This window comes from Solenopsis invicta, unplaced genomic scaffold (assembly GCF_016802725.1).
Source record: "Solenopsis invicta isolate M01_SB unplaced genomic scaffold, UNIL_Sinv_3.0 scaffold_88, whole genome shotgun sequence".
In the NCBI taxonomy this organism is placed as follows: domain Eukaryota; kingdom Metazoa; phylum Arthropoda; class Insecta; order Hymenoptera; family Formicidae; genus Solenopsis; species Solenopsis invicta.
In genome coordinates, this window is record NW_024105386.1 from 5,814 (window position 1) to 25,280 (window position 19,467).

The 19,467-nt window shown below is 35.1% G+C and overlaps 1 protein-coding gene across 1 annotated transcript in view; it reads left to right on the plus strand.

Annotated features, from left to right (window-relative positions):
- Positions 1–905: 905 nt before the first annotated feature.
- Positions 906–19,467, plus strand: part of LOC105200171 (transcription factor IIIB 90 kDa subunit) — a gene marked incomplete at its 5' end in the record, with an annotated part of 61,082 nt that continues 42,520 nt past the window's right edge. The window contains 2 exon segments of the mRNA XM_026140193.2: positions 906–1,038; positions 6,005–6,104. Of these exon segments, the coding sequence (XP_025995978.1) occupies positions 906–1,038; positions 6,005–6,104 (233 nt within the window).

The following is a 19,467-nucleotide window of genomic DNA, read 5'->3' on the forward strand; positions in this document are numbered from 1 at the left end:
TTTGTACAGAAAAAGTAATACCTTATGGCACTTGCATTTTATTTGTCGAGAAAAAATTTTTTTATTGAGCTGCAGGCTGTCAAAAATAAGTAATTTTAAGGAAAAAACAGTATATCTTTTTTAGGGCATAGCACACAGAAATGGAGAAAATTTTTAAAAACTATTAATAGCATGTTAAAGCTAAAACTGCGCGTTTTAAAATGCTTTTTTCATTTTTTGTGTACGATGATTTTTCACATAGTACGGATATCATTTGTAAAAAATGCAGATTTAGCTTCAAAGTTGCGTAACTCAGTAAAAAAAAAAAAAATCGTAGAGAAATTTTAAAAAAAGTTTTTTGTAGGCAAAATGTTGTAGTTTATGAAGCTTTGTTTGAATTGATCGAAAAAAATTCTTTTGTCGAGTTACAAAGATACAAAATTTTAAGGAACAAAACAAGGTGTGTTTTTTTACTTCATAAGATAAGTTAAAAGAACTTTAAAAATCTATCGATTTAGCATTAAAGTTAAAACTTCAAGCTTCAAAATGCTTTTTTTCATTTTTTATCTGCGATGATATTTCGCCGATCTACAGCTATTTGAAAATAGCATAATGTTTGGTTTCTGGAAAATGTTCTCTATTTTTTGTTGATAAGTAGTAATAATATTGATACATTTTGGCACAATTATCAGAAATATCAGGTCCTCATTAATTTTAAATTTAACTAAATTTATTATGTATGTTTTGATATAGTGCTGAGAAAAACATTTTATTTTATTTAAAATTAATTTAAAAGAATCTAAAATTCCTGGAAATTGCATTATGAAAAAAGTGTAAAACATACAAATAATAATGTATTTAATTTTTCTACAATTGCGTTAGGTACAGAAGACATTTTAATAATGAACTTTTGTTTTTGTGTATAGATTGATGGAATTTGGTGATACTCCGTCTAGTGCTTTAACATTAGACGAATTTATGACAGTGGATTTAGAAGAAGAACAGGATCCCCCAGCATTTAAAGCGGCACGCAAAAAGGATAGAGAACGTTTACAAAGAGTACGTCTTTTTCTTTAAATTGTAATATTTTCTTAAAAGCTTGAAAATCTATTTAGTGGTATAAAACAAAATTGCCAATAAAAACATTGAGTTTTCTTGTGCGAATTAATTAAATTTATTCTATCTATTGGTTGACAAGGGCGTTTCTCGACAAAACAATAAAGTCAATTTGCAGAAGAAAACCCGATTCCAGTTCCTATTGTTAGCTTTGTTTAATACTCATTGAATTTATTTTGTAAAATGATTAAGTTATTATTCTTTAGTTACTTATTATATTGGGATAAAACAAAAGTTTTTGTAGCGTTTGACAAATAAATTTGTTCACATGTGGTTGAAATATGACACACACACACACGCACGCACGCACGCACGCACGCACGCACGCACGCACGCACGCACGCACGCACGCACGCACGCACGCACGCACGCACGCACGCACGCACGCACGCACGCACGCACGCACGCACGCACGCACGCACGCACGCACGCACGCACGCACGCACGCACGCACGCACGCACGCACGCACGCACGCACGCACGCACGCACGCACGCACGCACGCACGCACGCACGCACGCACGCACGCACGCACGCACGCACGCACGCACGCACGCACGCACGCACGCACGCACGCACGCACGCACGCACGCACGCACGCACGCACGCACGCACGCACGCACGCACGCACGCACGCACGCACGCACGCACGCACGCACACATAGACATGTAGGGGAGAGGGGGGTTAGATGGCGAATTGTTAATTTTTCCATGTTAATAATAAATAACAAACTGATGCTTAATTTATTAGAGATTTTAGATGGCAACAAATAATCTGTGATAGTTTGATTTCAATCTGTTCATAAGAATAGATAATATATTATAATAAGAAATGTGTTTTGAAAGCACCTATCCGTAACTTTTTGGTGTTCGTTCATAAGGAATAACATAATTATAATGAATATGTTTACTTTTTCTATAAAATTACAATATCGTATAGCTAAAAACGTATATAATAATGTATTTATATTTTTCAATTTTTATATTGCATTATTTTATATTTCATAAACAAATAAACACGGCGACTAGAGGTAAGATGACGAAAGTCGTGCATAGACAAGGTAATGCATTTGTGTATTTTTTGGTCTTAATAGCATTCTGACTATATACCAAGTGTAGAAGTATGAAACCGGAATTTTTTTGTAAAAATTACACGTCTGTTGTTTGAAAATGATAAAAAATATTTTATTCAAAATAATCTCCATTGCTATTTATACATTTTTCCCACTTCTCTGGCAGTTTAAGAATGCCACACCAAAAAAACAGTTCTTTTGAAGCGAACCAGTTATCGAGCCATTTTCGTACATTTTCATACGAATTGAAGCGTTGTTCAGCGAGAGCATGTCCCAGTAATGTGAATAGATGGTAATTGGACGGAGCTAAGTCTGGAGAATAAGCTGCATGTGCTAGTATTTCCCAACTGAACGCCTCAATCGTTTTTCTGACCCGTTTTGCTGCGTGTGATGGGGCATTATTATGGAGCAAAATGATTTTGTGTTACCTTTTTCCATATTCCGGTCGTTTTTCACATAATGCTTGATTTAAATTCATCATTTGCTGTTGGTAGCGATCAGTGTTAACGGTTTTACCAGGTTTTAGCAGCTCATAATAGATTACACCCTTCTGATCCCACCAAACACAGAGCATTTTTTTTTCCAAAGCGATTTGCTCTTGCAGTGGATGTCGATGGTTCGTTTGAATTTACCCATGATTTACGACGCTTAGGATTCTCAAAATATATCCATTTTTCATCACCTGTCACGATTCGATGGAAAAATGACTTTCTTTTGTATCTATCGAGCAGCATTTTACAAGTGGTTTTTCAATTTTCTTGCTGTCTTTTATTCAGTTCATGCTGAACCCATTTTCCCACTTTCTGAATCTTTCCTATAGCTTTTAAATGAATGGAGACGGCTTTCTGCGTCACATACAATTGATCCGCGAGTTCTTGTTAAGTTTGAATATCATCTTCATCCAATAAGGCTTGCAATTTGTTGTTTGCGAACTTTTTTGGTAGTTTCTCACGCTTTTCGTTTCTCACGTCAAAATCACCACTTTTGAATTTTTTGAACCACTCGAAACACTGTGTTTTAGCATGTTCACCGTAAGTTTCGACAAGCATTCGATGCGATTCTGCAGCAGTTTTCTTCAAATAATAACAGAAAACCAATGCTGTCCACAAATCGTAGTTCGTAGGCACAAAACTCGACATGTTTAAGGTTATAGAAAAATATACCGGTGTATGGAACTTGGGTTGTTGTGTGTTGAAAATCTTTGTCAGCTGTTAGAGGGAGATGATGGCGTTGCAGAAGCGGTCTTACGATGCCTAAACTGATGGCTAGCACCATTTATAGGGAAATTCCGGTTTCATACTTCTACACCTGGTATAACTACGGTGACCATTTTCTTCGAGAAAATAAAGGACAAAATTTTAAGGGTTTATTCTTAATGTTTCTAAACCATTTTATGGTAGTTAGGAATCAAAGCATTTCAAAATTTTCTTATATTGTATATCAAAATAAGGCATTTTGTAATTTTTTAATAATTTTAACTGGTTTGATTGCATTGTAATAAATCCTTTAAATTTGGAATAGGTTCGAAATAACAAAAAAATGAAAACGGATCTAATCTGAATTTTTAACTAATTAAATATATAATTATATAAGAAAAATTACCTTTATGTATATATTTATCTTTTATACATTTTTAACAATAGTATTTATACATATATATTTTTTAACAATAATAATGAATTTTTAATGTATTTTTGAAAAAAAATTATTTGTTTTAAAGAATGATGATAATTGTTTAAAAAAATCATGAAATTCTAAACAATTTTATAATTGCATTTTGTATAAATAATACCAGCTTTAAGAGTGTCAACTTCAAGTTCGGTTTTTTTACTATTCCAAATATTATTTGTTATTGATAACATTCCTTTAATAGGAGTGTTTGAGTTAGGAAAATATAAACAAAATTCTATAATTTTTAAAACATTTTTTTTTTCATCAACCTCTAGTTGAAGTAATCGAATAAATTCGTAGAAGTGACAATAGCAATTTATTGTATCAGAATTAACTTCACTTTTCCTGAGACAAACTGTGTTCAAATTAAGACTGTAATTTTGTAAATAAAGGACAAATTTGTAATATAAAAAATACAATTTAAAAAAAGAGGACAAAATTAAGTTTTCAAGAAATGAATAAGTTTAAAACACAGTTACTTGAAATAAAGGACTGTTCTCTGAAAAAAAGGACGGATGGTCATCGTATATATAACGCAATTTTAATCACAATATGTATCGTAATGCATATCACAATTTTTATAATTTTATTTTTGCATATTATATAAATATTTTTTGTTTTATTTACATTTTTTTTACGTTGTAATATCAAAATAGTAAAAAATTATTATATTATAATAAATCTTTTTTATTCATAAAAGTGCATTGTTAACTTTATTTGACTGTTTTTTTACCTTATTCGGTATTAAGTCATCTTACTCGCATATGGGGGCAAGATGACGAAATTGACATGTCATAAAATAATTTCAATTTTAAAAAATTTTAGTTTATTTTTCAACTTCTAATTTTTACTGGTGATAAACAAGATTTTAATGAATCTAAAAAAAAAATAGATTGTTATTTTTACAGTACCACAGAAATTAGCAAAAATCGACAAATCTTAAGGTCGTCATTTTACCTCTCTCCCCTACATATTCTAACATTTTAATTAATCACGTATTTCTCTGCGATTTATCTATGAATTTCAAATGCAAGTTTACTTTAAATAAAAATAAAGAAATAAGGTGCATTTTTATCATTTAATACTTTTTTATTTTTGGAAAGAAAGAAACGCTGCACAAGTAACAACGATATATAAGTGCCGTTTATGAACTGCTGTAGCTGACAAAAGAAATGAGGGTAGTTGAAAGTACTTTGTAAGTGGTTTGCTTAGTTTAAAAGTGGCAATTTTGATTTGGGAGACTGTTTTAGCAGGCTTGTAGTCATTGATGATCAAATCGTATTGGTAATTGAAAATAATCCACATAATGTGGGATATCACAGAGATATTTCATATTTTATATTAAAGTTGTAAGGCATTTAAAGACACTTTGATACGTGAATTGCTATTATGTTTGCGTCTTATGATTTACGGAAAAAAATTTAATGGACCACATTTCCATCAACGATTCTCTGCTTAAATGCAACGAAAATGACTTATTTTTTTAAACGAATGATCATAAATGTTGAAAAATGGATTGTTTACAACAATATAAAGTGAGAAACAGAGAAAATGGAGAAAAATCAAATGAGCCGCCGTTAACCACTTCAAAAACCGGTCTGAAAAAAAATAATGCTGTATGAAATTTGAAAGGTGTCGTGTATTACAAGCTTTTTTAGCACAATTTGATGTTGAATTTGGACCCAATTGTATAGACAGTAATTGATGAAAAATGTCCGGAAGCTAACTAGAAGAGCGTCACCTTTCATCAAGACAATGTCAGATTTCTGTCTCTTTGCAAACCCGGCAAAAATTTATGGACACTGGAATGTCTTACTTTACCTGTCGTATTTATCTGATTTTACATCTTTAGATTACTCATTTCGATCTTTATAGAATTCTCTTGAGGAAAGAATTTTATTTTTCTGCAACCTGTAAAAATTATTTAGACCAGTTTATTGTTTAGAAAGATGCTAAGTTCTAGAAGAATGGAATTATGAAGCTGTTTCAAAGATGGCGAAAAGTAATGAAACAAAATGGCACATATATGGTTGACTAAATATTATATATAAATATTTAAACATTGTTTTTAAATTTTACTTAAAAAAACGCTACCAGAATTTTTGTTTCAATCTAATATTTTTGTATTCTAATAATTTTATATTTTAATGATATTTCTATTTTCAGTTAGAAAACATAGATATGGAAATCAGTGAGCTGCAAGCAGAAATTGATAAACAGTTAGAAGATTATAGACTAGGAGGGAAAGTGAAAAAAAGGAAGGATGGTAATTATGTTTTTTAGCATACATTATTTAATTCTTCTGGGACAAGAGCCTTTTAACAAAGTAACTTATGGAAGATTTTGTTTTCTAAAGATTGTTGAAGTCAATTCTAACTCCACAATTCTAAAATTTAAAATTCAATACGGCTGAAAAAGTAATCTATTATCATGAAACTTTTTTTAAGTTTTTAGAACCTTTAAGAAAAAAACACCAAAGAAATATTAAAAAATAATGGCGTTATTTTGGTTGTCCAAATAGTATTAATGCCATTTAGGTATTAATATTATAAAAAAAACACTAAAAGTGATACCGAAAAAACACCAAAAAATAATAGCGTAATTTTGGACACCCTAATAGACAAATATTAGTATATTGTCTGCATATTCACGAAATTTTAAGATTGAAAATGATTGCGTAAATATTTTAAGATGCGCTCTTATCTACAGTATAAATTACAAAAACCAGAAAAAATTATTTAATATTTATTTGTTTATTTAACAATTTATTCACATTTAATTGCGTGTTTATTTTAAAAGTTTGGATTGAAGGATAATATAAGGATAATATAAGATTTTTGTGACTCGCGTGATAACCGTACTATCAACACGAAAAATTGTTAAAGATATTATTACATTTATTGAAATGTACGACTTTTTAAGTTTACTAACGAAGGTTCTGTGCAGCAAGAAACGTGTTTGGTTGATTAATGTACTTGTAACTAATTTTTTCTGGTTTTTATAATTTATGATATTGTAGATGTCAATTCTCTAACAAGAGAAGTGCACAAAGTCATAATCGCGAATGGGTACGAATTATATATTGTTAGAAAGGTCTTGCCGAGTACAATTTAGCTGTGCAATATTTCGCTTGAATAGCGTTTCTAGAGGGCGCTGTGCGCAATAGAAGTTAAAGTTATATAGCGTCTTATAAAAGTACGAAAACGTTATAATATGTCGAAAATAATCAATTATAATGAAAAATATGTAAGAAACAAAGTAGAGCTTAAAAAGTTTGCCTAATAATAACAAAAGTTGACTTAGGTGAAGTTTCCAAATTCATATAAGGATCAAGTTGAACTTCTTTAATGGATCTTTCTATTTCTTTGCACATTATTTTAACTAATGTTGAAACGTTTTTGAAACACTGGTGACAAACATGTTTTTAATGAAAACTATAATTAATTATTTTCGAGATATTTTAACGTTTTGGACTTTTATAAGACGTTATGTAACTTTAACTTCTATTACGCACAGCGTTTTCTAGAAGTGGTATTCAAGAGAAATATTGCACAGCTAAACTCTAGTTGGCAAAACTTTTCTAATGATATATAATTCGTATCCATTCGCGATTATCACTTCATGCACTTCTCTTTTATAATTGTATTTTTAATTGTATTTTTTGGAACAAAATTTGCTCGTTAAAGACTTAATTATTTTTGTTTACTGTTATTCACTGACACGAGTTGGCCTTTATTTAGATTATAAGAGTTTTATGTGTGCAAGAATATGATTCAAATATCTAGTTATAATTGTAATATTTATTTTTCTATTTCAACAAAATTTTTTATATTTTAAAATGATAATATGCATATTTAAAGCAACTGTCTCATATATATTCACTATGTAATACTAAATTAACATACATCAAATGGATTGCTCAATTATTGTTTCCACAAATAATACAAATAAAACGTAATTTTTTGGAAATATTTTATACATAATTGCAGTTATGCGTTCATAGTAAAATGGCAACATATTGCTAAATTGTGAAATATATAAATTGTATAACAGCAGTATGACAGCTTAATTATTACATTTAATTATTTGTAATTTTATGCTGTCATAATGTCATCATAAAGAATGCATAAAATGTTGGCATTCTATGTCTAGCACGCTTGTCTATTTGGGCAAATGGTGTAAACAAATCTGTGTATACACCGAAATTTTGAATGTTAATACCATAAGTTAGGTGTTGACACTGAAACTTTTGGTGTTTTCTCAAAAAATTGGGTGTTGACACTGAAATTTTGATTGTTGATACCGAAAGTTTGGTGTTGACACTGAAACTTTTGGTGTTAACACTAAAAATTGGGTGTTGACACCGAAATTTTGAGTGTTGATATTGTTACGTCCAGGGTTGAAGAAGGGTAAGATATGGAGGGAGAAGGGAGGGAAGGCGTAACAACTTGAGGACGTGCACACGAGGCACAAACAGGCCGCGTCGACAATCCAGGATATATAGGTCAGTGGGACCACAGCGGGGACCCAACGACAAATATCCGGGCGTTCCGCGTCCCTCGGTCCTGTTTTGAGGCAGCAAATTTAATTGCTTTACCTTGGGATCGGACCTAGTGTTTGGCTTATTAGAGCGAGGGATAGTGAATCAGGTTGAGAAATTAATTAAGTTCCCTTATAGTCAATCATCGCTTTATTAAAAGAAGATAATGAAAAATAGAATAATAAAAAAAAATTTAATACTATATGAAAGTAATTTGTTACAAGTTAGAGTTGTTAAGGAACACAAAATTAGTAATTAATTAGTAAAAACGAAATTTCGCAGACTCGTGGTACAACGTTGAAGATTAACAATTACGGTTATATATATTACATTCATAATATCCTATACTTATGTGATTAACAGGGTATCTGTATGCGTATGTATAATTGTGTCCATATTGTCAAGAGGTATTATTCTCTAATTTTTTTTACAGTAGCGGAATTGGGGCGAAAATGGTTGAGGAATATTATTTTTGGGACTAAGTAATAATTTGGGTATGTGGGGGGGAGAAGACGGGAATAGTGCTGTCGGGAGGGAGGTGGGGAAGGTAGGCGCGAACGGTTTCCAGATCGAATTGTTCAGTCCCGATTGAAAATGCGCCAGGAGGGAAGGGATTGGAGCACAACGGAAGGACAGACAGGACGGCGTTTAACGACTGGAGGAAACCAGGAGCGAAAAACGAACAAGGGGGGAGTGGTGGAAGTTCGTCTAACAAGGGGAGGACCAGGTGAGAGACCCTGGAATTTTGATCCCAATTTTTTTAGTTATTCTGGAGACGAAAAAAATGTTTACGTCTCCCGGCGTTTCATTGAATAGGCCTTAGTTTCGAAATAATAAATTTGTGAAAATTGGTCGCGGCTCGCCATATGAGCCTTCCCGGTAACTGTTCTCGCAACCAGTGCAGTCGGCTCCGTGCGTTAGGTGTTTGCTTCACAATCGTAAGATCCGAGTTCGCTCCCGGATGTGTGCAATATTTTTATTTTTTTATTTTTAATAAATGTATTTGTATAAATTAATATCTTGATGATATTAATATAGTATGCAAATTTCTAAAATAGAAAATTTAATTTAATATCATTTTCTAAACTTTAATTTAAATTTAATTTGAAGGGAATTTGAATTCAAGTAATAATATTTGAAATAATAAATAGGTAATAATAATAATAATATATAAGTTATTTGAAATGGATAACATATAAAGGCAATTTCCAATTAAATTTTAAATTAAACAATTTTCAAATTGTTTAATTTAAAATTTAATTGGAAATAATATTAACAGTATTTTAAAATTCTAGTTTTTAAAATAATTAATCGTAAAAGAAGAATAATAAACAAACATCTGATTGTGAATGTGAATGTAAATGACTACATACCTGCAAGGGGATTAAAAACCTCTCGTTTATTTACCATTTTATATCCGTTTCTTTTACCAGTATTAAATTTAAACAATTTGAAAATTTAGATACGTTGCCTTTATATGTTATCCATTTCAAATATCTTATATATTATTATTATTATTACCTATTTATTATTTCAAATATTACTTGAATTCAAATTCCCTTCAAATTAAATTTAAATTGAAGTTTAAAAAATGATATTAAATTAAATTTTCTATTTTAGAAATTTGCATATCAAGAGGCGCGGTCGCGTCTCGTGCCAATTCAAAAAAAAAGCGAGAAAGACCGACGCCTCTTTTACGCGAGTCAGCGAGTTCAAGCATAACAAGATTATCAGATCTCAGCAACGGTTGAACCGATCAAGTTCAAAGTCGTCTCATTCGATAGCTTGGGAAAAAGTGCATATATAAAAGTGTTTTTATTTTTTCTCTCCGTGCCGTACGAGCGGAGATATCGCGATGCAAATTCTATATTAATATCATCAAGATAAATAAATACATTTATTAAATAAAAAAAAAGAAAAAAAATATTGTACACATCCGGGAGCGAACCCGGATCTTACGATTGTGAAGCAAACACCTAACGTATGCAACCAACTGCATTGGTTGCGAGAACAGTTACCGGAAAGGTTCATATGGCGCGCCGCGGTATGGCCAATTTTTACAAATTTATTATTTCGAAACTAAGGCCTATTCGATGAAACGCCGGGAGACGTAAACTTTTTTTTCGTCTCCAGAATAACTAAAAAAATTGGGATCAAAATCCCAGGGTCTCTCACCTGGTCTTCTCCTTGTAAGTATTCCACGCTGGGGGCAGGAGAAGGGGAAGGACGTTTATCCTCAAGATCGTGAGATCCGAGAATCGGAAGCTCCAAGGAAACTTCTTCCTCCTCCTCGAAATTGTGGAGCTCGGGGGTCGGAGATCTCTGCGGAAATCTCTTTTCCTCGAAGTCCTGGACCTCGGGGTTTGGAGGTGGAGACAGGGAGATAGGGGAATCGGGGAAGATCCTGTACGTGAGTTGGCTCGAAACAGAGGCGGGAGAGTTTACGTGTTCGGAGGGGGGTGACGGTTTCTCTTCGTCGAGAGGGACCGGAGAGTAAGAAGGTTCAGGGGAAGAATTTACGGGTGAGTTTACGTGTTCGGAGGGGGGTGACGGTTCCTCTTCGTCGAGAGGGACCGGAGAGTAAGAAGGTTCAAGGGGACAATTTGTGGGTGAGTTACCGGAAGTTATTGAAATATTCAATTGTTTGTTATGTACGTTTTCTAATTTAAGTAAATTAACGATAATTGGTATTGCTTCCGAGGGGAGATTGAATGACGCAGCAAGCTTCCTTGCTCTCCGGTTTCGGCGATTCCGACGGTGGCGGGCTCCGGCGCGAGACTTATTCTTGTGTATTTGTTGTAGAATACGATTATTCACTAGAACGAAATAAATAAAAATTTGACTCCCCTTTCTCTCTAATATACCGAAAGAAAGAATTTAACTGGGGAGAGAGGATGGGAAGGTAGTTGAATTACAAAGGAGTATAAGTCTGAATCGAATCGACGGAGTCAAATTCAGAAAGGTAAGAGTATAAATTTCTTAGAATTAAATCGAGCCGAAGCTCGATTTAATCCAAAAATGGAAATTAAGTTTGAATCAAATCGAACGGAGTTCGATTCAATCCGGAAAAATAAGGATATAAATTTCTTTGAATCAAATCGAGCCGAAACTCGATTTAATCCAAAATGGAAATTAAATTTGAATCAAATCGAACGGAGTTTGATTCAAGCCAGAAAAGGTAAAGGTAGTCAGAAATGCACGGAGGGGAAATGACAATTATAATATGAATATGTATAGATTACCCGTAAGAGAGAAAAGCTAGTCAGCAAAGATAAACTGATGATTGGAACTTACTTGTTGATTGAACGGTTAGGGTTGACAAATGTGATACTCTCGGGGCCGCAGGCCTCCACACTGGGCCGCACTCAGTGGGAGATGAACAGTTCAGTCAAAGGGATTGCGGGTACGATGAAGAATGGTCGCTAATTCATGAGATCTGATTATTGAGAGTCACCGTATTCTTCGAATCGGGGTGAGATCACCGCCGCTCGGCCCCGTTAATTAGGATATCCGCTGGTTGCGAAGGAAAGGAATCGTTACTCCGCAGGACGTAACAATATCGAAAGTTAGGTGTCGACACTAAAATTTTGGGTGTTGACACCAAAAATTGGATGTAAACACTGAAATTTTTTGTGTTTTTTTTGTAAGGGAATTACTTTAGAATTTAAATACCTAAAAATATAAAAGTTTAAAAAGGTACTTCTAATTAGAAACTTATAAGGTTTAAAATAAGATAGATAGCTATTAGAGAGATACCCTAACAGTTCTTCATTATGGAAACTTAAATGATTCATATATATTTGATATACTAAAGATGGCTTGAAACCAGGAGGCTGTAACTGCATAGACTGGGGAGAAAAAAGTCGGTAACGAAAAATGTTTCGTGGACCATAGCATTGCCATCTTAGATATTGATTTTATCATTGTTGTTCACCAAATGTTAATCAAAGCTATAACAATACACGCTGGAATTTTATCTTTATCTAACATTTGGTCAAAGATGGCGACACCATATGGTCCACGGAACATTTTTTGTGACCACTTTCAATTTTTGCAGTTACGTCTCCTTAATCTTATTTCATGCTTGAAACAATGCCGAAATGTTCAAGATTATTTTAGATTAAAAATAAAGCTGGTAATTTTGAACTTGTGTACTGAGTACTGCGCAAACACTCTAACCTTTGACTATTTATAACAATTTCGTTTAACATTATTTATTTATAAAAAAGTATATAAAGTTGATTCGCTTATTGGTATATAATACTATTTTGCTAGCATGAGTTTTAAATAAAATTTAATTGTAAACTTGATGTTACTTACAATTGATAATGTTAAAAATTCTCTGACTTTTACGATAATTAGATTTTGTAAATTCTGTGTGCCATATTAAATTCACCATTAAAAAATTTTTTATTTTTGATCTTTCAACTTAATTGTACAAAAAATATTTCTTATTGAATTTAAATCAATACGAAAATAAAAACCAAAGTAAAAAATAGAAGAAATATATAAATATAATTCACATATAACGATTGACAAAATTTTTTGTAGAACTTTTCTAATTTGTAGTTTTGGGACAATTTTTATATTGCACTACTATTGATCAGTGTTCCGATATATACTGCCAGTACAAAAAATCTATAGTTTACATTACAAAACTATAGTACTGGCAGTGAATTTCAGAACGCAACTCTTGAATAAATCTGTTAGGATAAATTATAATTTGGAAGCTGAGGCTAAAAACAATACTTGTTTGTATTATTTTATAAGGAAGAACGGAAGTGTCAGCCTCAGATTAAAACAAGCATTTAATATGTTGTACAGATAAAAATAAGGAACACGTATTTTTTTATACGTGCGCATACGCACTTTTAAAGGGTGAAACACCCCTTTGAAGAAAATCAGTTTTTTTCTTTTAAAGCGTATATCGTCAAAACTATAAGAGATAAAGAAAAATGTTCTCAATGAAGGTTGAATGGCTCGAAGAGTACTTTATAACAGTGGCAAAAATTAAAAGGAAATGTTTAATCTTTTTCCCTACTACCTATCTATTTTTTTCAATTTTTATTTTTTTTATAAACAAAATAAAGCTTATTTTATTACAAATTCAACAGTATATGATAAAGTTACGATGTGACATTCTCATTTTCCAAAAATAATTAAAAACCTTTCTATACGCATGGTACGCGCACCCGTCCGCGCATTCGTGCGCCACGGAAGTGACTCTCTCCTATTTCAACGTGCCTTTAATATGTTCTACAGATAAAAATAAGAGACACGTATTTTTTTATACGTGCCCTAATGCATTTTTAAGGCTGAAACACTCCTTTGAAGAAAATCGGTTTTTTTTTTCTTTTGAAGTATGTGTCGTCGAAACTATAAGAGATCGAGAAAAATGTTTTAATTGAAAGTTAAATGACTCGAAGACTACTTTATAATAGTAATAAAAAAATTTTTTTTAATACTTTTTTTCACTACCTACGTATTTTTTTTAATTTTTTTTATAGGTAAAATAAAGCTTATTTTATTACGAATTCAATGGTATATGACAAAGTTATGTTGCGACATTTACATAACACTTAAATGTAGACATATTAAGAACAATACTGCCGAAACGTAAAAATTAAATTTCAAGATAAGAGATGATCAAAAATGCATGCGCCAAAAGGCATCGTTATGCATAATTCTACACTAATTAAATTTTGTATATAATAAACACATAAATTGAATTGTATAAATGCAGTATAAAAGTGAAATTTCTAACTAATTTTTAAATTAGTTTTATGTTAATTCTCTTATTGTTAGTTGATGAGTTAGCATTAGATAGTAAAGGTATGGAATGTGTGAGTAATAATTTTTTGTAAACCAAGTGTCCTTGTCTGTAAAATGCTAAAGAAAACAAATTTCTAGTTGAATCATGTAGACCAGTAAATAAATGTTTAACTTATATTAACCGTATTGTTACGTCCGTTGGTGGCACAGGACACTCACGTGCACTCTTGCACAAAAAGGCACTCGCGTACAATAAATGATTGAGCAGACTTTAAAGAAACTCAGACGTTTATTGAAACACGTCCGTTACCAAACGAGGCGTAAGACAAAAGCAGCATAACAACAAGCGTCGCTAACAAGCAACCGTTAACTCATTAATATCGATTACAAAACTATACGGTAACACATTACAAATATCGCACGGCCGTAACACTGCCCCTCTTCTTCAAGATTGTCGTTCCGACAACCAAGCTGGAGGGCTTGTTTTTCCAGAGAACATGAAGCTGCGAAAACGAAACCTTCTTGCTTCAATCTTTGCTCGTACAAAACTCTCTATCATAAATCTTGAGTACTTCCTTTTTGGTTCTTCGGACAAGGGAGGAGGGATAATTAACTTCCAGGGACCCTCAAAGGCTCCCATGTTCCCGCCTCGGCATTTGCCTCCAAGCCCACGGGAAAAATCAAAAACCAGGGCGAGGCGGTCTTCTTAAAAAAAGAATTTCGTAGACTTCCCTCTACGCGTCGAAATGGTTCCACCTTGCAAGCTTCCAAACTGAAATAAAATAAGATTCAACGAGTGCTCAATTTACAAAACATTAGTCTGCCTCCCCCTCTCTCTCTCCCTCTTTCACACTCCTCGATTTTGGAAGAAAAAGAATCTTCAGAATCTCTTTCCCCCAAGGCGAGGATTTCTAGAGAAGCACGACGACTTCCTGCTCTACCCTGAGCTCCTGCCACAAGTTATCGAGCGTCGCTTGCGTTAACCTCACACCAACACCTTTTTGGAAGAAAAAGAAAACCTTAGATCGTCACAATTTCCAACAGACTAGAATCTTCAAAACAAAACATAGCACCAAAATTTTAGACCAAAATTAATGATCTTCTGCTTTACCTCGGACTCCTGCCTCAGGTTACCGAGCATCGTCCTTTCCTGCAAACTAGAAGAAAAAGAATCGAAACTCATTTTCAACTCCTGACAAAAGAACGACTTTTTAGAATTCATCTCCCAAGGTGAGGATTTCCAGGGAGGCTCGACGACTTTTACCCTGGGCCCCTGCCGCAGGTTATCGAGCGACGTCAGTGTCACTCCCAAACCAGCACCATTTTGGAAGAAAAAGAAATCTTAGATTCTCTTCTGTTTTTATCCCAGCTTTTGCCACGGGTAACCGAGCGTCATCCTCCGCGATTCAGAAATGACGACTTCCTGCTCTACCCTGGGCTCCTGCCACAGGTTACTGAGCGCCGTCTTGAGCAATCTTAAACAAACGACGACCTTCTGCTTTCACCCGGGCCTCTGCTTCGGGAAACATTTGCTGCGAATTTATTTCCTTGAACTAAACCAAGAAATTTTAAAATAATATAAACTAATTCTAAGCTTTTGAGGAAAGAACGGTCTCTCGAATCCATCCCCCAAGGTGAGGAGGATACCGAGCGCCGCCCGAGTTATTCCCAAACCAGCACCTTTTTGGGAGAAACAGAAATCTTAGACCGTCTCCCTTTTTTCTGGGACGAAATCTCAATCCCGCATAGAAGAAATTCTAAGATAAAGCTCTCTCTCTTGCTCTCTCTCTCTCTCTCTCTCTCTCTCAATGCACCCAAGAAAATTTTAAGAGGAAACGATATGCTATGCTTCAATTAAAATGATAAAATAGACGTAGATACAAGCGTAAAATGCGTTTGACGAGAATAGTTTCTTCCTCAACCAAAGACATGCCAAAACAACGCGAACGCAACGCGTCTCCCTATTCATCTAACGCAAAACTCCTTGCGCAGAAGCAACGCGGACATAACACGCCTCCAATATTCGAAGTAAAATTTTCACGTAAACAAACGTTTTTAGAAAGACTTAGCTGTGTCTCCCGAAGACGTTGTAGCTCCTCATAGTGTTGATGAAATAATGTCGCTAACTCCTCCCGACAATGCAGACAAATGGATCGCTCCTCACGCATCCTCCTCAGCATCTGCCTCACTGGTTCTGCTCTGGTTTATTTTTATATTCCTCGAAAACGGTCCGAGAACGGTCGGACGAGCCCCCAAAATGTTACGTCCGTCGGTGGCACAGGACACTCACGTGCACTCTCGCACAACAAGGCACTCGTGTACAATAAATGATTGAGCAGACTTTAAAGAAACTCAGACATTTATTGAAACACGTCCGTTATCAAACAAGGCGTAAGACAAAAGCAGCATAACAACAAGCGTCGCTAACAAGCAACCGTCAACTCATTAATATTGATTACAAAAACTACACGGTAACACATTACAAATATTGCACGGCCGTAACAATATTTATTATTTTGAACACAAAAAATTAATGTCTTACAACATCATAATTGTTGTTCAGTTTCGTGTCATTTTATTTTGAAGTAACCAAGAGAAATATTTGCAATTAAAAACAAGTTATGAATAAATAATATTTTCTTTATTCACAATTTGTTTTCTGTACACATTGCGACGTATTATCAAAAAAATTTGGCTAATTTTAGTAGTTTAAAACAATCATTATTATTTTATTATTACTATTATATTATTATTATAAAACTCTTATTTTAACATTTATTGTATTGTATTGATTTGTCTTCATGTTCTTTTGCGTAGTCAACGCCATATAAGACATATCCGTTTTATTATGAAGTAATATCGAACGCACGAATGAGTAGGCAATATTTTTGTGCGTGATTTTTAATTATTATATTCTTGGAAAAAATGGACGGATCGCATTATAACTTTGTCATATACAATTGAATTCGTAATACAACAATTCGCAAATCATCGTCTATTTTTTTAAAAAGTATACTACCTTTTACAACATATCCGTCGATTTTCTGTGTTTTAGCGATATCGAAAATTCTTTTAACGTCAACATCGTTTTATTGAGTTTTCTCTAATCGCTCTAATAAATTGTCTTTACGAGCTTCTATTAACATACATCGCGGTAATGGATTGCGACTCAATGTATTGACGCGTGCCATATTTTTACCCGGCCGGTGCTTTGTCGTATAATTATACTTTTCTAAAAGTAAAGCTTATTGGGCTATGCGCACGCATAAATCTTTTTTATTCATCGTAGCCGTAAACGCACGACAGTCGGTGACGATTTTAAACGGTTATTCCTAACAGATTTGGAATTTTTGAAGCGCTTTAATGATAGTCAATACTTCTAGCTTGTAGCTCGTGTATTTCTCTTCTGCCGGCGTGGTTTTACCAGTACAATAATAGATTGGATGCATCGTTCTTACTCTTTTGAAAAGGAATTGCACCGTATCCGTGCATTGACGCGTCAGTATGCAACTCGGTTTTCGCGCCTACTATATATAAATTTAAAATCGGGCTATTGTAAAGAATTTCTTTTAATCGCTCAAATGACTCTCTCTTTCGCCAAACTCGAATTTTGACTCCGCTTTTAATAGATTCGTTAATGGGCAATGGTCGAATACTGAGGAACGAACTTTCTGAAATACCCGCTCAGTCCCAAAAAGTTTTGGACCTGTTTCGTCGAACTGAGTTCGGGGAATTTTCTCATTGCCTCTGTTTTGCGCTCCGATGGACCCACGTGACCGTTGTCTATCACGTGATCGAGGTATTCTACTTGCTGTTGTAAGAATTGGCACTTCTGCCAATTGATCTTTAATCCAGCTTTACTCGCGATTTTTAACATTATTCGGAGATTCTATACTCCTGTTTTAAGGTCAACGAATAGTATAATTAAATCGTCTATATAAGTTAATATTATTTTGGCTTGTATTAAATCTCGAAAAACTATATTAACCCTGTAACGCTGGTAGTTTCTCGGTGTCAGTTACGGGATTTAGGTTCAGGATCGGTTGCTCGGATGTGCTCGCCGGATGTCCGGATTCGTGTCAAATGATAACGCCGTGGTTTGGTAGTGGAAACGAAATAGTTTAAATATATTTTGAGACGTTGGTTTAGTACAAAATAATCATACAGTCTCGATATCGTTATTGGATAATACTGAAATACACGCGTATGAATGCGGCACCAGAGTGCTCGGTTGCACAATAGTCAGACCCGCGTGAAACTAAAAGGAACAGACACACTTTATTCGCGGCGTACCTAATATCTAAACACTTAGAAGAAACGGATTTTAGAAACTCTGGAAACAGACGGACACGTGTTATGCGCTATGCGCTCGGAGGTAGCAATCGGGGTTGCTCGGTTAAACAATCATCGGTTCCGCGGACAAGAATATATAATTCGCGGTGTCACTTAATATTAAAGAACGGACTCGGAGTCCGTTATAGCACGTTATAGACTCAGTTATAGCAACAGACGGACAGGCATTATGCGCCAGGCGCTCGGAAGCAATGATCGGAGTTGCCGTGAAGCGGCTAACTTAACTTACGTTAAACGGGCCGTGATTGGCCCGCGCGACGGACGGTCGCGATCGCGGAATCGGCAGTGCGCGGTGCAGCGGACAGTTCCGCGATACGCGAGAGCGGTCGACGGTAGAGACCTACGCGGTCTCTCCCTGCAGAGTGTTGTCACCCCGTAGGGAACAGGTTTGCGGAATGAGCCGGAGGACGACGTCGAGCATTCCCGACGACGGTGCTGGTCTCGAGAATCCCCGAGAACGGAATTGCGGGACGGACGGTTCCTATTGGCCGAGAATACCCAGCCGCGGAAACGACGAGTATTCCCGTCGCGGACGGAGGATGGGATCGGCCGAGTATTCCCAGCCGTTAGGACCGACGAGTATGCCCGTCGCGAGAAAGTTAGAACGAGAATGCCCGTTTCCGAGGAAGTGCTTGAGAATGCCCAAGCTAAGGAGCGTCGAGAATACCCGGCGCAGGAGCGGAGTAGGTTTGAGATCGGTGGCTCGGAGCGATCTGATTTCGGCTGCCCGCTGCCGGCTTATATGGCGGTCCGCGCGGTCGCAAGTACCAATCAGCGCGCGCGGTTGTGCCGGCCGGAGTAGGAACGCTTGCCGAACGCGGCGCGCGGCACGCATGGTAGCGCGTGATCGCGGCAAGCTTAGCTGAGCGCGTGCACGTGCTCGGTCTTACGCGTTGCGTTCGGCGTTCAGACCGGAGTGGTGGCGCGGCGGAGGGACGTAACGTTACAACCCTTAAACACATAT